At 43.5% G+C, this 21,995-nt stretch overlaps 1 protein-coding gene across 7 annotated transcripts in view; it reads right to left on the bottom strand.

Moving 5' to 3' along the window:
- RAB3B (RAB3B, member RAS oncogene family) overlaps positions 1–20,906 on the bottom strand; it is a 129,464-nt gene extending 108,558 nt beyond the window's left edge. Inside the window, exons 1-2 of one of the 7 annotated variants that reach the window (XM_030573672.1) lie at positions 20,732–20,906; positions 13,108–13,184 (exon numbers count right to left, since the gene is read on the bottom strand). In XM_030573672.1, coding sequence (XP_030429532.1) covers positions 13,108–13,128 — 21 coding nt within the window. In that variant the 5' untranslated portion in view covers positions 13,129–13,184; positions 20,732–20,906. Of the gene's footprint in view, positions 1–1,595; positions 1,625–1,933; positions 1,996–12,321; positions 12,341–12,993; positions 13,015–13,107; positions 13,185–20,115; positions 20,129–20,731 lie in introns of those variants that run through there. The other 6 variants (XM_030573673.1, XM_030573675.1, XM_030573678.1 and 3 more) reach the window with 6 other exon arrangements.
- Between the last annotated feature and the right edge of the window lie 1,089 nt (positions 20,907–21,995).

Genomic DNA, 21,995 nt, shown 5'->3' with positions numbered 1-21,995 from the left:
AGCACCACACCAGGTTGCGCCACCAAAACACCCCCCCAAGCACTGCCCCGCTGAAACACCCCCCCCATGTGCCTCACTGCCGAAACATCCCCCCGAGAACCACCCTACCCCAACAAAAACACCCCCCCAAGCGCCACCCAGCTGAAATAAAAAACCTTGAGCAACACCCCGCCGAACCAAAAAAAAAACACCCTGAGCGCCCTCTACCCCAGGATTGGCCACCCTTACACGTGCTTTGTCGGCTGGTGCCTGGAGCCGGCCCTGATTACAGCCACCACCTCCTAAATAAAAAAAGTTGTCTATGTCCCTGCTGTTTGCATCCTGGTAGGGGAATATTTTCATTTATGGATGGTATTTGTCATGGAGAGGAGAAGCCACAGGGCCTGAAGTAGTTTTCCCTGTGATAGATACATGGACTATTTTATTTCTAGATCACTAGTTCAAATCTAGCCTGGGGCAACAGTGACTGTCAGTGGTTTATGTGCAGTTCTGAGTGGAGGCAGCCGTCTAACATCCCTCTTCTTGTTGACAGGATCAAAGGTCAAGGTCTGAATGGGCCTACAGACAGAACTCCCCACTCATCCCAGAAAGTTATTCTATCCCATTGTATTCCTGAGCACATAGTAGGGACACAAATTGTCTTTGGAAGTGAGAGCCCCGAGGGAGTGTTTGTTTTTTTTAAACCTGTCACAGGGTATCCAATGGTCAGCATGATGCTGCCTTCCCCTTCTATTACTCTGTTTATCCACTGCTAAAGGGAGCCTGCTGCTAAGTAAAGGAGGCAGTGACAGGAGCTAAGTGTAGTGCACTAAACTCTCCCTACCCTCAAGACTCAACTCCCCTAAAACCCATTATAGCCTGGTGCCTAGCAGAAGGAGGGAAGGAGAGAGCCAAGACTGGTACAGGGAGCTTAAGGCCAGAAGTGGCCATTAGATATTTGTTCTGACCTCCTGTCTATTACGGGGCATTAAATTTAATCCAGTTACCCTTGATTCCTTAAGTCCCTTTGATTTCAGTGGTTGGACTAGAGTCATGGCCTCTCTTTCAAACATCCCACATTTCAAGAGAAAAGTCAGTCACTTTAGTCCCACAGTTCCCTACTGTCATAGGTCTCACCCCCACTCTGAACTTTAGGGTACAGATGTGAGGACCTGCATGGACACTTCTAAGCTTAATTACCAGCTTAGATCTGATATCGCTGCCACTATCCAGAATTATCAGTGTCTGGATCACTCCCTTTCCTCCCAAAACCTTCCCCTCCCTGGGTAGCCTTGAAAGACTCCTTCACCAATTCCCTGGTGAGTCCAGATCCAATCCCTTGGATCTTAAAACAAGGAAAAATCAATTAGGTTCTTAAAAAGGCAGCTTTTAATTAAAGAAAAGAAAGGTAAAAGAAAGAAAAAAAAAAACAAACACTCTGGGAGACAGCATACCAGCTAATCTCACAGATAATAACTTGAAAACACAGGATGTTCCCCTGGGCAAAAATCTTAATAGACACAAGAATACCCAAATTTGATAATTCCCTTAATCTGCACCAAGACAAGTACAAAAGAAAATAAACATAAACCTGTTTATTCCTTTCTAAAACTTACAACTCTGATAAGAGGCTGGTTCCTTGATCTTTTTCACTGCAGCTGAAACTGAAAACTGACTAAACAAAGGAAACTTCCCTCCTTCCTTTTGAAACATCTTGTTCCCCCATTGGTTCCTCTGGTCAGGTGTCAGCTAGGCTAGGTGAACTTCTTAACCCTTTACAAGTAAAAGAGGCATTAACCCTTAGCTATCTGTTTATGACACCTCTTTCTATTCACCTTTGGCGTCCCCTCAAATTTATTGTGGAAAGTTATTGACACCACAAATAAAGAATCATTGCACTGACGTGATAGAAAGGTCTGTTTACTCTCATGGAATGAATCCCTTGGCACCTTACCTTCCTGCTTGAAGAATGTTGTGTTCCCACTCTTTCGGAACTTTGTCACACACTGCTCCCCACATTTGGGCCCACGTAGGTTGAGCACTATGGGGCAGAAGAATCCTATCCAGTACTTGATCTAAGGCCTCATCTACATACAGAATTGCACAAGTTTTACTAAAATCTATTTAAAACCAATTTCATTAAACTGGTACACAAATCCATCCATTTAAACCAGGATTTTATCAATTTCTTATGGAATTAAGAAAACCAAAATAAGCCTAGTTTAAACCAAAATAAGTGTCCATGCAAGCGTTTGCATCAGTTTAATTAAGGCCTACCTGATTTACAGACTATACAATGTGTACAGTTTATTCAAGAGCACCTAAAGCAACAGTTAAACTCAGTAACATCGCTGCACAAGTTACCTCAGGCGAGGCTGAGATTGTCACATTATATATATTTTTATTTTAATATTAAATGAGGCTAAGATCCTTAGCAAATTCACCAACAAGATACAGCATGAATTTTCTTCTCACCAGCATAACAGGAAAAATACTCTTTTATTCATGACTTTTGGATCCAAGTAGGAATTTTAAAGCAAAGCTTCAAACTGGCTGCTCACTCTCACACATAACATGCATAGCCCCAATTTCTGATATTGGAAATCTGGTCATTTATTATACAGCTAAAAAGACCTGCCAATTTCTCTGTCTTAATCACTGTGTACTATTCCCATGATGGAAGAAAGTCAGAGGCTTCACATTTAAAAGTGCCTACTCTTCTTTATACACACACATCACCACCAGTGCTAATGGGAACATGATCATTTTCTTCATTTCATATTCACCCAGAGAAAGAGAGAGAGACAGACAGGTGAGAGAGGTAATATTTTATTTACTCACCCATATGCCCCAGATTCATCACCATCATCACTTAAAGCCCGGTCATTTCTAGAATTACAGTTAGACTTCAATAGACAAGAGACCCACTGATTAAATCTGAATCAGTCCTTTCTGTATATCACCAAATTCAACATGGTTTTTAAAATGAAGTACTGCTGCTATCCCTGGACTCACAGATTGCTATAATCAAGAGGGGAAACAGCTACAAATGCTACTTTCAAATTTCTGTTAAAAAAGCAATCACAGAATGTGACCGGCCAGTATAGCTTTCCACTGAAGCAGTTTAAAAAAAAAAGTGAGTGATTCTTGTAAAGAACATTCTGCTGTTTTCACAGAAGATGAGCAACTCTAGATGGGTTGCACAGAGATTTTGCAGCACACAAGATCTGTGAGCTGAACCACAGCAATCACAAGAGGAGTTAAAAGTCACACAGCAGTGTCAGAGGGTCACAAAGTTTCAAGAACTCTTTCAAGTCCAATTTTCTTGCTTGAACTCCGCCCTCCCCCCCAACAGTTCAGGAAATCTTTGTACAACTTACACATTCCATTTGATATTATGGACTCTCTATACGTATGGAGGTGGAGTCATTAAACCTTGATGGTTTTCTCTTCCAATGGAGGCACCCTATAAAATAAGCTAGCTACCACTCAGGAAAAAAAAGAGGGTCACCTGACAGAGGGGACTGTCTGAATGTTGTAAGAAGAAGTTTTTGTCCCTGGCCATTTTAGAGAGCAGAAAAGACACTGACTGGAAGGTTTCAGAGTAGCAGTCGTGCTAGTCTGTATCCATGAAAAGAACTTGTGGCACGTTAGAGACTAACACATTCATTTGAGCATAAGCTTTCGTGAGCTACAGCCCACTTCGTCGGATGAATGTAGTGAAAAATACTGACTGGAAGCAGTGCTTAAAGTGCACCTGGTCACAATGGGTTTCAGCGATAGCAAAATGAAATTTCTGAATAGCCAGCTGGGTCATTGAGGGAGTATACATTTTTAGCTCTACCTTGGTGGGGGTGGAGGGAGCTCCCCTCTGATTGGTGGTGGCTCTTCTCCAAGAAGTGGTGAAGTAGGGCTACTGCAGGAAGCAGACAGCACTCCCTCTCAATTCCCCCAGCCTCCCAAGTAATCTGATACCATTCTCATTAGAGACTCTCTGAGAGGAGCAGAGAGAAGAAAAGAGCCTAGCAGCACCTGTCAGCTCTGGTCCCTCTCCCATACCCCTAATGCAAACAATGGCACAACTTCTCCCCTCTCCCTCCCTGCAATACCTGGCCCAGAAAGGAGGAGAGGGCACTCTGCTCCAGCCCCATCTGGCCTGGGAGAGGAGACATAGAACCCCAAGGAGCAGACGAAATGAGGATGGGGCGAATGAGAGCCGAATTGATGGGGGGGAGGGAGGATTGATTTGGGGGTGGTGGACAGATTTAATTCTTCAGCAGGGAGACTTGCAGATGTGGGGGTGATTAAAGGTTCCCCACTCTTTTCAGATCACTGTAAACACTGACTGAAGGGGTCAAAGAGACGGTACTCCATGGTCCAGAAACGAAGCCAAGAGCTACAGAGGGTATGTGGGGGCAGGAGAGAATCCTACCACCTCAGAGAAGTGTTTCTCAACCTTTTTGATACTAGTGACCAGCCTGCTGTCTTCCTAAACTGTGTCAGGGAGATCTCAGGAACTGGTGCCTGTCCACAGGCTGGTCATTGAGAAAGGTTGCCTTAGAGGACTTTGATTAAATCATAGGAACAGAGGACACAGGACTGAAAGAGGCCTTCTCGGTCACCGAGTCCAGTCCCCAGATATCGCAGAGACTCCTGCCCTCTAATCCCATCCAGAAACTTATCAAGCTCCATCTTAAAACTAGATAGGTTGTTTGCCCTATTGGAAGGCTGTTGCAGAACTTCACTCCTCTAGTGTTTACAAGAAGGTTTCTAATTGCCAGCTTAAATTGCTTCATAGCCAGTTTATACCCATTTGTTGTTGTGCCATTTCCCCAAATCCCAAAGAACACACAGGAGTGGTGAGGAATCTCAGGCAGGGAATGATGTGTGAGTATCAGAGCAGGACTGCAACATAACCACCATTGCTGGCCAACTGTGGCACTCCTGGTGCTCCCTGCCTCAGTTTCCTTCCCCAAGATGCGTCTCCTCAGTTCTCCACACACCAGTCCATGCTGGAGATGTGGTTTAGCCCTCTGGCCAAGTCACAAACAAAACTGAACCCCTTCTGGGTTGCAAAAGTCCAACTAAAAAGTCCCAACAAAAAATGTTTTTTCTGCTCTTTGGAGCTTCTATTCAGTCTGCCCTCTGGGCCCTGTTCCTAGCCATTTGCCAGGCTACCTTTGAGAGTCTTTCTAGCTCTGAGACAGAGCATTCATCCCCCGGTCTGGTTCCTCTAGAGTACCACTCTCCATCCCTCCTGGACTCTGCTCCTTGTGTCCTTCCTGGCTCTGGTATAGAGCACTGGGCCTCAAAGCTGGTTCTCTTGGAGTACCTGGCCTCCTGCAGACCCTGGCTCAAGGCTTTCCCCAGAAACCTACCCGCTCTGTGTAGTTCCATTCCTCAGATGGAGCTCTCTCAGCCCTTTTCTAAGGCCTGGGTGTCCATTAAGCCAGTGGTCCCCAAATTGTGAGATTTTCCCCCCTAAGGGGGCACAGAGGAATGTTCTGGGTGGCACAGCAGGGTCTGGGCCAGCCCCCACAGGAAGTGGGGAGGTAGCACCATGCAGCCATGCCCTGCCCCCACCTACATCCCTGGACTCAGCCCCTGGCTCCCAGCCTGGCTGCGAGTCCACACCCAGTCATGGCCAGGGCCGGCGCTTCCATTAGGCAACCCTAGGCGGTTGCCTAGGGCGCCAGGATTCAGGAGGCGGCATTTTGTTCTTCTGGACCTTCTGCCGACGTCCCGCGGAAAACAGCAGCAGGCAATTGAGCAGCTCAATGAAGCTCCCATATGCCCCGTGGGGAGCACAAAAAATGCCACCCCCTGAATTCTGCCTAGGGTGCCAGAAACCCTGGCACCACTCCTCGTTGCGGCTCCAGCTGCATCCCCAATCCAGCCACAGTTCCACTGCCAGCCCCAGACCTGCAGCTCTGCTCTCGGCCCCTAGCTCCCGTCCGGCTGCAGCTCCAGTCCCAGTCCCCTTACCCCTGACCACCCCCTGCTCCTGACCATAGCTCCCAGGGGCAGGGGGCAACAGGGGGGCACGATGTGAAAAGTCTGAGGATCACTGCATTAAGCTATTACCTGACCCTCCTCAGTTCCATCCCTTCAGGCTGGGAAGCATCTCATTAACTGTGAGACTGACTCCATCTTCCCTCAAAAGGGGCTAGCCACCCTGTGATGAGGCGTTTTATTGCTTTGACGTAGATAGGTATATCCCTTCTGCTAATTGTTTTTAGAAATCCCTTTTGCAAAGCCTGTGCCTGTTTGCTTCAACTATCATGTCTCCCTGAAGAATAAACTGTAAACCAGACTGACACTTAAGTGCAGCTTAGCTGGTGTGTAGACCTCACGCTAGCCCTTAGCCCAAGGGGGGATTTTGCTTTTATTGTAGAAGGCAGAAGCAATGAGAAATATGAACTGCAGACAGCTATCTTAGGGGAACACACACACAGATGCACCAGCTTGATCTACTTTCCCCAAAGTGCTACTATGCAATACCATCTGTCAGACCACGAATATCAAACAGATATTGTTGAAACAACAACAACATTTACTCCCCTCATTAGAGAAACCTATCTATATGGTAACACCTCACCCATGCACATACATACACACTTTTCTCTAGGATGACTCCAAATGTCACATCTTCCTTCCCTTTACAGTGCCATTAAATATGCCGTTTTCTCAATTGTAAAATCAGATACAGATATAATCCATATTCAGAATGGACTCCATCTGATGGTTTTTTGGTTGTCCCCCCCCCCTTTTTTTTTTTTTTTTTTTAAATAAAACCATGTTTGGCTCAAAGCATGGTAGAAGAGCATCTGAAACCACAAGAATTTTTTTTAATTGCTACTCAAGAATTCAGATTTAAATAATTTTTGCAATTTAAAAAAAATCCATCTGATCTCATAACCTAATATTTAAAACAGTACAATATTAAATCCTGAAAAAGCAGAGCTCATAATGAAACCTGTAGAAACAACGGACTACATTTTAATCTCATTTTACCCCAGTTGGCAGACACCTGGAGTAACGCTGACACTTCAAAGCATGTGTAAATGAAATCAGAATCTAACCATTGCAGAAGTTTCAGTACAAGCCTTTGTTTACCAGGTTTCACACACATTAGTCATGAGCTGGGCTAAATCCTGCAGTCCTAAACCAAATCATATTGAAGTAAATAGCAATTTAGACTGAATAAGGATAACAGGATTTAAGCATAGCTCAACACAGAACAGTTACATGACTAATCATCATTGAAGTTGCCTATTATGACCAGGACCAGCATTTAAAAAGTATTAAAATACTAGTTACTTCTGAAAATACGTCGAGGCATGATGGACCCCCTATATTGTTGGTTCCTTGAACAATAACTCTCAACTGTGTAAAGGGACTTGTCTATCCATACTGACATATTGAAAGCACAATGTTCATACACCATGCAGAGATGAGTGCTAGTAAAAGAAACTGGCTAGAACATAAAATCAAGATCACATATAGCATATAATAGTAAAGGCAAAACTCATTCAGCTCTTGGTGTGCCAAGCTATATTTGTCAAAATCAAATTTCTCCATGCCTGCATCCTACCTTCATCCCATGCACTGATTAGAGAGGTCATCTGTTAATTGCAAGCCAAGCAGGCACTGCATGTTGCTTTTTCCAAGTGTTCACCCAGCTTATACATTCTCACCTGACACGTAAATGAGGGAATCTGTCAGTTGTGTAGAAAATCTATAATAAACTTTTTGGTTATTAATTACACTAAACCAATGTGAATATCACTGAGTGAGTTGTTCTGGGTCACCAGAAAGCATGTCTGCAATTTAGTTATAAGACTTTATATAAATATTAAGTCTCAGAATACCATGTGAGGAAGGTAAGTATTATATACCTCCTTCCATTTCTGAGTGAAGCACAGGAGTGCAGAGAGATTAGAAGACTTGATCCTGGTTACATGGCAAGTCAGGCCTTGGCTACACTCACACTTTACAGCGCTGCAACTGGGGTGTGAAAAAACACCCCCCGAGCGCTGCAAGGTACAGTGCTGTAAAGCGTCAGTGTAATCAGGGCAGCAGCGCTGGGCTCCCAGCGCTGCACGCTACACCCGTAAAGGATGTGGTTTACATGCAGCGCTGGGAGAGCTCTCTCCCAGTGCTGCCGCTCTGACTACACTCACACTTCGCAGCGCTGCCAGGGCAGCGCTTTGAAATTCCAAATGTAGCCATATCCTCAGAGGTGTCCACTATCTGGGGTGGCTCACGACTGAGAGTGCCTATACCTCAGGGCACACTGTCAAAAAACAGGGCAGATACCCCAAATTGGTGCTAGATTCTATAATTAGATTTCACCAACCCAGTAACAAATGTGAACTTCATGGTTGCATTATCAGTTTTACCATGGAGTCACAGACCCTCCCCTTAGGCTCTCCAGACTATCTTGCCACCCAGGCAATCTGGATTTAGTGATAAATGGTCACTTACACCAAAAAATCACAAAATATTCAGGCAGATAACCCAAGATGCCTCCTAACCAGACATGCCAAACCCATGGGAAAAAAATGCAGAAATTGAGCTTGTTTTTGGCTTAATTGGCTTGTGAGTTGCTTGTTAGCTAGTTTTTGGCTTGTAGCTTGTTACCCGCCCCCTCTTTTGGGGAGGGGTGATCGGCTCCAGGCAAGCAGGAGCAAGGGGGAAAGAGAGTCAGGGGTGCGCAGCAGGCCCACCACAGTCCCAGACTGCACACCGGGGGGTGGGGATCTAGTCACAGTGTTGGGGTTCTTAGGGATTAGCTTGTTTTGGCCTGGTTTGAAATGGGATTAGCTTGATTTTTGGCTTCTTTTGAAAGTCGGGGTGCTTATTTACCATGTGAAAGTTGGCAATTTAACTGATGCTAATGAAAAAGAAGCCAGCTCTTCCTGTCATTGCCAAATCTCTGGATATGGAGAAAGTATTGAGTTGGTGGAATTAAATGCCTCTTCATCGCACTAAATACATGAATAATGACCTGCGCTACCTGGCTTTTGAAAGTACTGAGTACCTGCACCCAGGCCCCTACTGGTATTTCAAGAGTTCTGAGCACCCATCTCCTTTTTCCAATGGTCCAACGTAATGGCTCTGTAGCTGCATGATGATCTCAGGAAGCCCATGGGCCTGACAGGAGCATACCTCTCCCAAACAGTAAAAGCAGAGCACTGGATCACGTAAGTATGCCTCATGCTGTCTGACCTGTGTGACTAGAACTGATTCTCTCTCCAAGCCTCCAAGCACCTATGGTTGCTTAAGGAAGTAGAATGTTGCCGACCAAGAGATGCTGCAATAATTCCAATTTCCAGGAAAATGAGCAGATGAGGAAATGGCCCTTCAAAGAGCTGCATGGAAAATCATGATGGAAGTGCCAAAATTGCTGATGATTTTTGCTTAGGAGGACAAAAACTTAGCAGCTGAACAAATGATAAATAAGATGCTGGCTGCACAGAAAAGCATTTCTATGTCCAGTAGGTGAGATATGAGAGAAGACAGTGGGAAAATGGGAAAACACCACATAAATCAGCATAAGTGATAATCCCTTCCCATTGCTAAAATCAAAACTAGTAGGATAAAAATGTGTCCAAGAAATTAGGACCATCGGCAACTGAAAGAAACAGTAGGCCAGGTTCTAATCTCAGTTACACTGGCGCAAGGCTGAATTAGCTCCACTGACTGATGAGGTATACATACCCCATGCTAGAGCAAAGAGGAGACCTGACCTGCCCTGCCCCGCCCCAGAAAATCCACTCTGCCTGCCAATTGGATCAAGAGAATATCTGTCTGATTCAGCAAAGCAGATACTTGGACAGGAAGAAGAAGTGGTCTGGGGGCTCTCAGAGGAAAGGAGAAAGGAAAAAAGAATCCTCTCTCTCCTGTCAATGAAGGAACTGAGCAAGGGCCCGATGGACCAACCACTGAGAGGAACCTTGGCTGCACTTTGCTTGAAGAGCCAGGCAGATTACATTCAGGGCTGCTGGAACAATTTTTATAGTAGGGGGTGCTGAGAGACATTGAACCAAACTGTAAACCCTGCATAGAATGGAAACCACTTCAAGCCTGCCGCACCCTCAGTTCCAGCACCTATGATTACACTGAGAAGCAAAGTTGTTGAAAGTCATACACCATTGAATATATCGTATAAAGAAATCTAGAGGTGTGCTCTGTTTGCCCAAACCAGCCACTTCTGTTCAGGTAAATGCATTATCAGCATAGAGAGCCTATTTTAGAGAAATGCATTAGCAATGGGAAGAGCAAGTGCTTTCGTTCTCAAGCTATGATCTGCCCACATTATTGTGAAGGTTACTCCTTATGTTGTGTGATACCGTATTGTGGAGCCATGATATTTTTAGTATAATGCCCATCACTCAGTGTTATTTCTCTTGTGAATAAAGTACTCGGATAGTCTGAGCCATGCCCAGAACGACGGGTCAAATTAAAAGCTGTGTACAATTAATTGGTGTGGGATGCCATAGTAACTTCTTCCAAGCACAACAACAGGGGAATCCGCAATGACAAAGCACAGACAGCTGCAGCACAAATTACACTCAATCCCAGCTAGGATGGAAGCTGGCATTAAGGAAACATACATGTAGTGCCAAATGCCTTCATTCCCAGTAAGCGAATAGGAATTGCCATAATGGTTCATACTAATAATTTCCAGGTTAACTTAGTGCTAGTGAAAAGTTGCAAATGGAAATCTCTGGAGAATTAAATCCTCTATCTTCTACATCAGAAGTTCAGAAAATCCAGTGGCAGTGACAGCTTCCTCACCTCTACCTTACCAATGTGCATTAATCCTCTCTCAGGTCATAGGGTAGTTGTGTCTCTGTAATCCGTTCAGTTCATGCCATCTCCACTGAGAGTGCCAGCAACAATGTCAACTATAGTGCTGTTTTTCCCAGCATGGATGTCCATTCACTGGGAATTGGACTGAAACAGCTATATACATTTCACATAGATCATCGCAGAGACATTAAGCCCACTACTGGTCAGGCTTCATGTGTGTTGTGTCCTGCTCTGCACCAGATCCACAGAATATGCAAGTCTGCTACAGCGGCTGGCTCTTCAGTTCAATCTATAAAGGCCTGGGTGTTTAGCTCTAGAGATCTCTGGTTCAAGCCCTAGTGTCCACCAAAATGGCAGCCATCAGATGGTAACAACTTTCAGTTACTATTGACCCAGATTAGATTTGAACTATCAAGATACAAAGGAAAGATTCTATATCTCAAGTCCCAAATTATTTAGTCCCTCACAAAGTCATATATTACACACATACACACACACAAAAGCAACAGCTCTGAACTCACGTTCTTTGGCATACATACATATTTAGAACCTTTTCATAATGTGGATTAATGTTGTACTGGACATAAACAAAAAAATTTTTTTGTTTATTTTCAAATATCTATTGCTGCCTAAAGCAAGTGTGAGACAGCAAAAAGCAATGCAGAAACTGACTGGGGCATCAGGAAAATGCCAGTATTGTGTATGTCACATGCTCACCCAATCTAATGCCTGGTTTAGAATATCTCCTACACAGAGAAAAGCCAACTTCTGGGGGGGACCTGTGATTACATTCTTTGCATGGGTTAATGGGAGTAGAATTCCATATAGCCCCTACTAGTGTACTGCTCTGGAGGATCTATTAGTTTACAGATACTGTAATAATATAAGACTGTTTTAAAAAATCATTTGTAGGGTAGAAAGGTAGTCTGAATGAAAACTGAAAGTGATGTTCTTCTAAATGTGAAAACAGACAATGAGAAACAATGGATCTGAGAAGTGTCAATTGCCCCCATCTCTCTATGGGATATTGACTCTGAACCATAATGACAAATTCATGTCAACATTGTTAACTGCTTCACCTTTTATCACCCAGATAATTTGCATTTTTATTCTGGCTGGAGATTTCAAAAGACAGAGATGAGACACACATATTAGGGCATTCTATACATCTCTTGAGGCCATGCAAAGATTTTACAACAGTATTTTCTCTAGTGCTTTGTCCAGCCTAGTTTTAAGTGTTCTAAGCAATGGAGCCTCCACCCCTCTTCTTGAGAAACTTTCTACAGCCTAATAGATCTATCACCATTAGCCAGCTATTCCTGTTTTATTCTAGATTAAATTTCCTTTCTTTATATATACTTTTGTCCAAATACTCCTAGTTGCCACTTAGGGCTCAAAGTGAGCCAACAGAGAAGAGGGGAAAAGAAACATGGCTGTCACCAGGGACAGGGAGCCATGATGGGAAGGAGAAAGAGTTAACAGCAGCTATCAAGGGAAGGAACACGGGCATGAGGAGAGTCCTACCATTTTGACTTCTGTGTACCTGTAAATAATGACAAGGAAAGGGTTATATTCAACTGTCAAAGCAAAATCATTTACACTAAAGCAGGAAAATTGAATGCTCGGAAAAAGCCACACCTCTAAGTTCAAGTAGACAATGAATCAAACTGTCAAGGGAGGCTGCATTTCTGACCTCTCTGGAGATATTCAAGACAAGACTATACAAGAAGCTACTGTGGCTACAACAGGAAGTTATTAAAATTATTTTGTAGTCAAACAACTGGGGAGTAGGGGAGGAAATGGACTACATAACCCAGGAGATTCCTTCCTTTTCCTGGATTTACAAATCTAATAAAAATCCATGAGAAATGTTATTCCCATGTACCATAATCACATTTCAAAAGTGAAATATTTCTACTTGTTTTCCCAAAATCATCCAAAAATTCATCCATGTTATGGACTAGGTATAGTAATTTATTTTTAAAACCTCACATTTAAGTCATTTTTCAGTTATATAAATTTGAGTCTTAGGCACCGGAGCAACTGAAAAATAATCTTTTTTAAAATTACTCATTTTTAGGAATAAAGTGCAATCCTAGTCAGATCCTGAATGGCAAATTTCAATCAAAAATGGATTTTTACAGCTCAGATATGTAACCTAAAGAATAAAGTTCATGATAAAAATAATGCCATTACCTGAAGCAAGTTTTCCCAAATGATATAGTACTTTAAGGGAGATTTAACAAAAGCAGAAAATATCTGAATTGTTAACAAAATTGATAATAATTACTGCAAGCAAATGATAGTTACCAATTTAGATCTATAATCCATGAGACAGATGGAGGCTTTGCTGTGAATGTATGAATCAAGATTGGTCACTGTTGAACCTGTGATGTAGAAGCAAAAGGATTACAATGTATATGATAAAGATGAACAAAGAAAATATTATATAAAGAATAAATTAACTGCAATAAATGGACACATTATACTAGGAAAACATTGCTGTTTAAGGGCCTGAACCTGCTCTCATTAAAGCTAATGGAAAATTTTCCATTGCCTTTAAATAAAACAGGAGCAGAGGCTGACTTGTAGACTCTCATACAGATATTCAATTAATATCCATTTAGGGATATCAGGGATAACATGATTAGAGGGAGAATTTATTTTCTGCTGTTTTAACCTATTTGATGACCGAATTGTATATTTTTATGCTGATAGTTCACCTGGACACAGGTTCTAATTTTGTGCATAATGGGGGCTCTACATGACACTCAGTTGTTCCCTATATACATATTCCCCATTTTCCTCAGAATGTTTATTAACCAACGTCAAAGAGACCAAGAGGGGATAAGTATCTGACATTAGCTGCTCCTGCAATTCCTGGACATGAAGTTAGAAGAAGGAAGGGTTTTCAAACTCTTCCTTCCCCTGCCTACTCATCCTTACTGCATCAAAAGTTGCCACAGCTAAGTATTGCTGAAAAATTCTTCCTCTTTCAGATCTCTTTAAAAGCAATTTCCAAAATAACACGGTGATTGTCATTTTTTTCAGCCTCAGTCTTGTCCTGACTCTTTGGAATCTAAATTAGATTAATCTAATCTTAAATTATTGTTTTAGAGAAAAAAAAGAGGTTCTGTGGAGCAGCTTCAAAATGTAAAACATTAGAGTTACTGGCATAAAATGGAAGCTTAAAAACCACTTACTGGCGTTATTGCAAAAGACAGCACCCCACTTCACTGAGAGACTGGGATTATGGGAAATAACTTTAATATGTGCAATAGGAAGCAATGTGCTCCAATTATTGCATGGGAGTCAGGAGACTTGGGTTTTACCAGCTCTGCCTACAACCTGCTGTGTGACCTTGGCTGAGTCACTTGCACACTCAGTGCCTCAGTTTCCCAGCTGTACAATAGGAACGTTACCTAGGATCTGTTGTGAAGGGCTTTGATTTCCACAGATGAAGTGTTATATGAGCGCTATATATTCTATCCCTGAGAATTCTCACACTGACCTTCGGGACAATTTGAAGACTTCAATAACTCAGGCATAGGTTAGGGGTTTGTTATAGAAGTGGATGAGTAGGGTTCTGGAGCCTGCTTTGTGCAGGGGGTCGGACTAGATGATCACATTGGTCCCTTCTGACCCTAGAATCTATGAATCTATGATAAGGCAGTTACGTTACAATGGACCTTTAACCCTCCCCTGAAGTTGCTCCCACCAGTGGGGAGGAAGCGGCTAAGCCAGCCTGCTGTGCTCCTTTGTGAGTGTGAGGTGGGAGCAGGACCAGAATAAAGCAATCCAGAGCCCTAAGCACACATGATATGGACCCCCTCCCCTCGTGACTAACTCCACTTGTAATGGTGCTGGCAGGAGGGCCCCACCTATCCCAGAGAGGTGCACTCAGCACCATGAGACCCCTTTCTCTCCCCTAGAAGGAGCAGCAGGGGCTCCTTCCCTACCTAGTGAGGTAGGAGATGGCAGTGGGGATTCTTCGAGTACTTACCCCAGCAGTCAGACTGTGTCTACTTGGGTGAGCGTGTTGGTGTCACTAAGCATAACCCTAAGTAACTCAGGAGGGTGGAAGGCCACAAGGGTATGGAGCCTTCCTGGTTTTAGGCCTCAGCAGACAAGAGTCCCTCCATGTTTGAACTTTAATCGACCTAAAAGGCCAGGTGTAACAGCCATTATCAGTTGCAACAGTTCTAACTGGTCTAAAGCAGAAATAATGAGGCCTGTGCACCTTTAGCAGAAGGACAAGATAACTTGCAGAAGGAAAACTTACTAACGAGCTGCAGCGGCCAAGATTACTTAATGCACCTGCGCTTACGTAACCGCTACAGGGGGAGGGAGGAGAAAGAAGAAAGAGAAAAAAAATTATAAAAAAGGGAAAAGCCGCTTGTGTAGGGGTGCTGGATCTGAGGCATGTCAAGTCTCCCAGCACCACTTTGAGATCTCAAACTTTGCTTGCTTCTCCACCCTGGTGTGTTTATTGGCGCTACGCACTCTGGGCAATGAACCACTGTTGCTTGCCTCCGGCACCCTGTGCCTGCAACAAGCGGGCAGGGCCTCCTGCATTTTCCTCCTCCTGTCCCAGAGCCCTATTGGCACTCCCTCCCAAAGCAGTGGATCATGGGATTAATACCCCGTTCCGATGTACAGGACAGTTCACACTGCTCAGTTATACTCAGGGCACATTTGAAGGTTTTTCTTCAAAATCATGAGGTCGAGAAACTTTCAATTAAAAAAATTAAAAATTAAAAAAAAAAAGACACCGAAAACTGAAATTCTGACCTCGTCATGTGACAGGAGCCTTAGTCATAGGTTTATAGTGCCTGTGCCTTACCCTCCGCCCAAGGCTGGATTATCTTTAAAAGAGTAGACTGCTCCCTACCCAGCATTTCCCAGGGGTGGGGATCTAGACTGGAGCTATGTTAGTGTGGCAGCTCCTGGCCTCAGCTATTGCTGTCATGCCAGCAGTGCAGAAGGACCGTCCTTGTTGTCAGACATATCAAAGGTAGAAATCATACCTGGAGTTGTATTTTACTTGTTTGCACTGTGAAATATCCAGCTATTGAACAGATTTATTGTTATTATAATCTAAGGTGAATTTGAGTCAGTTTCACAAATATCCCTTTGTAAGAATCTTCTATTGCTATTCCAAATATACAACTTTTCTTTAGTGGCGTATAAGTTTGTTGTTTTTTTTTTTCTGCAGTATCCTAGTCCGATACAGTCACATGTGCTAATCACATTCTCCATCAGCAATGACAACAGAAATCACACAACTTATAAAAAAGTAATTAAGAAATGTGTTTCAAGCAGAGACAAAACCCAAAAATTGCAAAGAATGGACTAATGGGGGATTATTTTTTTATTTGGAATTATCAGGGGGTACTTTTGGTCATCTGATTACTGAAAGGTTGGCCTGTAGGATCATCCCTCAGGACTTTTGCAGAATGTGTCTCTTCTCTAACACAGTAAGTGTTCCAACATCTTTTGCTACAATTTGAGATCTTCATCACGGAACTGACCTGTAGGATAGCCTGAAAGGCTTTTAAACATATGTCCTACCACTAACTGCTGCAAAGAAACACTATTAAACTCTCACCCCGTGCATGATCATTGGCCCTTCTGACAGGGAATAATCTTCGGTGGAACAGTTTAGAAGAATGGCTGTTTCTAACACTGAACAGTTTGTACTCGAGGATATGGAACAATGTTCAGTGTATATAGTGAACAAGAATCCTCTTAAAATACTACTTCTTCCAGAAGGCATGGAGTTAAACTTTTCACAAAGGCCGATGGGACTTGAGTGCTTTTGAAAATTTTACTCTTGAGCGCTTTTGAAAATTTTACTCTTGAGCAAAAGGCATGTATTTCAAGAGGCCCATCTCTGTTGACCTGCAATTGGAATCCTATGATGTATTAAATGCTAAAAACAAGAACTAAATCCATTTCCATGACATGCTAACCCAGTGCTTTTGAGGTGAACTGTTAATTAGTTTTGTCTTCCGAGATTATAAATGCCTCAGGGTAGGGACTGTGTCTTACTCTATAAACTGATCAGCACTAAAAACAACAAACACAAACATGCAAGGACAATATAATTATACTCCCCTTTTATACAGACTGGGAAACTAGGGCACAGAGAAATTAAAGGACTTGTTGAATGTCATACAGCAAGCCAATGACAGAATGAGAATAGAAGTCCTGACACCTCCCATATTTTATTAGTCCCCAAATACCCCCCTGCAAATATAAGGGATGAATAAGTCTCACTGCTTGATGCCAAAGATAAAATATTTCCTGACAGTGGGTGATGATGACTCAACTCAATTACAGTGAAATAAGCAAGCTTCTGAAAACATGCACTGAATACCCTGGGACTCTGGCCACAGTATACATTTTTACAGGGCAGGGCTGTAGTTTAATGCTGGCTCTTCTTGAGAAATGTCCCAAAATATTTAATACCATAATTTCTAAGACTGAACTATTTAAATAAAAACTGATCAACAGCCTACTTCACAACATGAACAATCAATTGACCTGAATGTTATGAGTTCCCACCTAAAATGGCAATTGCTCTGCTACTCAGTACACTGCATATTAACAGGTAGTATTCTACAAGGACCATGATGCCTAAAAGAAAGTATGCCTTGGAAGCACGGGGAGGAACTATGGCTGTGTTACCAAGAACTAAAAGCGCCATGTGGCATCATTTCATCACAATTTAGTACCAATACATTTTCAAGCAAAGAGTGCAGCACAGCTTTGTCAAGATTACAAGACAAACTTGATTATAAAATTGGATTACCTGCCAATTACATTAATCTGCTTTAAATCATTATTATAAATTCCCTGGGTATAACAGCCTCTTAAAGACAGCGATTAGTCCAAGGTCAGGGTAAATACATATACTGCACCTTACATGGTAATGAGCCTCGATAACTATAAAGAAGAGAAAGGCTTGTTTAATTTCCTGCACATAGAAGTATATAGGTCTGATCTTGCACCACTGGAATACAGTGGCAAAACTCCCATTTAATTATAAGATGCAGAATCAGGCCTCTGAGCCTAGGGGGTTGAGCCTCCTCCACTCTTATGGAAGTAAGTGGATTTGAGCATATGTAGCCCTCCCAAGACATGATCAGTACCTTGCAGAACTGGGCCTTATTTTTTAATTTTCTCTAGAAGAGAACCAGAAAATTTGTTCTAATTTTAGTGTGACATTGCCTTTGATCCTACAGGATAATAATATTGTCATTGGACATCACGTGACAACATGCATGAAAAAACTTGAAAAATAGGAGGTTTGTTGCATTTTGATGAAGGGCATGTCTCTAATACAGGTGATTAGCAGGACCAAGCGAGACAGAAGCTGCACAAGAAAACTGGTAGTTTCCTCAGTTCATTTGCGTAGGCCGGTAGATCATGAAATGAAGCTTCAGTAGCCACCCCATAGTTAAAGTTGAAGTTGCTTCCCATTATAAACCCAGTTTTCAAACTCAGTTGTCTGGAAATGAACAGTTAAGAGATCCACACTCTTCCTCACTATCTATCAATTCTTCTTCATTCTATCATCCATCCAAGTGTAACTTTCTTCCCTTGTTTGGTTCGGTAACGGAAATATGTTGCTGGATGCCTAATGTTGATTTTTATGTATCTATATTAAATGCAAAGATTTTGAAAGGAATATAGTTTCAGAGTGCATTTAGCCACAGCAGAGTGCCATACATTTTTTGATCAAATGGTTGGTAAAATAGAAGAATATTTTTATGAATAGAACTGAAATGATGGAATGATTGATCTGATTTGTTTTATACAGTGTGCTGATTACATGCTGTTGCAGATTAATGTCCATATATAGAGTTTACAAGTTTGTATTTTTAACAGTATTGTGTAATGGTTGACACACATTTTTGTAGCAAGTAATAATGAATCTTATTAGTGCAACAGTGAGAGAAATGCTATTCCTCTCAAACAGCAAAAATAATTTTACATCTCTTAGTAGTTTGATATGTTTCACTTTTACATTTTTAAAAAATGTTAGGGAGGGGAGTTTAGATTGGACAAGAGAGAAAATCATATGGAATGACAAAAATTGCTGAATGGGATAGCGATTAAGTGATCCCTTAACTGTTTGTTTCCAGACTTTCCAATATCTGTATTTTTTTTAAGTTGCAGAATTTTTGCAGCTAAAGTAGATAAATTTCAGCCTTCACTCTTTTTTCCATTTCAGAATACAATTTTTTTCATCTTGGAATATAAATACACTTTTTTCTACATAACTTTTGAGTTTTTCCCCTTAATACTGTAAGTATTACAGATAGTCCAATCCCACAGTCCCTAATTAGGCAAGATTTCCTCTGAGCTCAATAGAAATTTTGCTCGCAGTACGGACTACAGGACAAAATATAGAACTCATCAAGCAATATTGTTAAAAAAAATTGAGTCATCCTAGTTGTATTTATCCCAACTCATCACTCGCCATTATCCAATGGACTCTTTAAAGAATTATTTTTAATTCAGTACATTGTATTGTGTTACATTATTCCCAGACTACCCTTTGTTTACAATTTATAACTTCAAAAATGCTCACCTGGGTTTTAAACTTGGCACAGAAATTCTCAGCCCAAAGAATGTGTCATTGACACAATGTATGCTGTTAATCCTTCTGGAACCTACTTTCAATCAGCACTATAACACATTGGGATTGATAACAGGGACATCATCCAGGTGTCCCAAATCTCAGTGCTTATCCATACACATCACATCATCTCTATAGCATGAGTTAAAACAGAAGCACAAGGTAGTGACATTGGCACCCCTGGATTTCCTCTCTCTCCTTCCTTTCCCCATTCTCTCTTTATAACTTTTTCAAATTAAGCAAATTAATTAAAAAATGGGGGGGAAATCAGGTATATAATAGAAGGCAAGTAAGCAAGGAAAGTCAGAGTTAGAACAGACACTCCTTTAATGCATCCATTCAGCCCCAAATGGTGCCTCTCTCTCTCTCAAACACACACACACACACATATTAACGCTGCACAATCCTGAGACCTGGCACCAGATAGCGGGTTTCTAAACTGCCTTTCCTTTTGATAAAATAATTCAGACTTTACTCTAAACCCTGCTCAAATGCTACACTCTAGTATTTGTTATTTGCATTAATACTAGTACATTTTCACCATATCAAGGTAACACCTTCTTTTATAGGAATGGGGCGGTCCCATATACATCTAATACCTTGACTGCTTTTCTGTTAGGAAAGCATCTAAGTACAGTGTGGGCACTACCAGACATAAATAATAATGGTACCTGAAGAAGGGGAAATACAGAGGGTCTGTGTTAAAATTAAAAATAGCCCCTAGGAAGAGAGAGCAAGGAGACTATGTTACATCCTTTAAGAACTCTGGAAGTTAAATCACCCTCTTCTCTTCAGCTCTGTTGCCAATAAACACAGCAGCTGCCAGGAGTCACTGGGGTTTTTTGGCCATTCAGTTCAGAAAAGGGGCAGTTTCAGCACACAGCGCGTTGGCTGCAGTTCTCCAGGGTCCCAGCACTTCCTGCAGCAGAGAGCCCCAAGGGGCTTCGCACTCTGCAGTTCTGCTTGGGGGCGATGGCAGCTTTGGAAGCCTCTCGCGAGTTGTTGTTTCGGGGGGGCCAGTGTCCCAGGTTTGAAATACACCCAACACCTCCATGCCATGCCCCAGCCCGCAGGGAGCTGGTCAATCAGCACCCTCCTGACCATGCCAAGCTGCCTGTACAGCTGGGAGCTACCTGGGGGAAGGGGAGTCCAGCCTCGTCTCGCCCCGGGTCTGCGCCCAGAGGAGCGAATGGGAATCTCCAGCACGGGCACCTGCTGCCCGGCGCCCCAAGCTTCGGAGGGGCCGGGGAAAGTTGGAGCAGCCTGGCCAGCCGCGATCGCTCTTACCTTGGGCGCAGAGGGTGCACCCTGAGACAGCGCCGGCTGCAGAGGGCAGCTAGGGGGCAGGAGCACAGGGACCCGGCGGGGCGGAGGCACCAGCCCAAGCGGTGCAGGGCTCCCCGGGGCTGCGCGCAGCTGAGCTGAACAGAAGCTCTCAGCGGCTCCAGCCCGGGCCAAGAGCTGGAGCACCTGGGACTGCCCTGAGGGCGGAGCTAGGGGCGCTGGAGGCCGCTGCAGCCTCCTGCCCTCCCCGCTGTGTGCTGGGCGGCCGGTCACCAGCCCTGCTGCGGGAAACCCAGCCAGAGGGCGCGCGGAGCCCCGTGGGCAGCCCGCAGATACAGGCAGGGCCAGACTGCGCTCCTCCGCGCCTGTGCTCGCACACCCTGGTAACACCTCGCTACACCTGTGCGCGCACACATCCCGGTAACACCCCAGCTATACCTGCGTGCACACACATAGACCGGTTACACCCCCACTACGCCAGTGTGCGCACACATCCCAGTAATGCTCCTGCTGCACCTGTGCATGCACACACACTGGGTACACCCTGCTACACCTGTGTGTGCACACACCCCAGTTACACACACACCTCGGTTACACCCCAGCGGTACCTGTGCGTGTACACGTCCTGGTAGCTCCCCAGTTACACCTGTGTGCACACACATAGACTGGTTACACCCCCACTACACCTGTGTGTGCACACACACACCCCTACACCCCACTATATCTGTGCACACACACAGATCAGTTACACCCCCACAACTCCACTGCCTATACCTGTGCACACATATACTGGTTATACCCCCACACCCTCATTATACCTGTGCACACACATACCAGTTATACCCCCACACCCTCATTATACCTGTGCACACACATACCGGTTATACCCCCACACCTTCCTTATACCTGTACACACACCTGTTACATCTCTGCTGTACCCGTGCACACACACCAGGGTCACACCAGCACAGGTCAGTACAGCTCTGCTATACTTGTGTGCGCACACACATGAGGGTTACATCCTCGCTATACCTGTGCACCCCCACACAACCCCATTATACATGTGTGCACACACACCAGTTACACCTCTGCTATACCTGTGTGCACACTCACCCACATCTGTGGGAACATCAGTTATACCCCAGCTACACTTGTGCACACACACACCAATTACATCCCACAGCCTTGCTATACTCATGTGCACACACATTGGTTACACCCCCACAACCTTGCTATACCTGTGTGCACACACACCATTTACACCTCT

Source organism: Gopherus evgoodei, chromosome 8 (genome assembly GCF_007399415.2).
Source record: "Gopherus evgoodei ecotype Sinaloan lineage chromosome 8, rGopEvg1_v1.p, whole genome shotgun sequence".
NCBI lineage: Eukaryota > Metazoa > Chordata > Testudines > Testudinidae > Gopherus > Gopherus evgoodei.
Note: the sequence above shows the minus strand (reverse complement) of the source record. Positions and strands in the feature narration are given on the sequence as shown.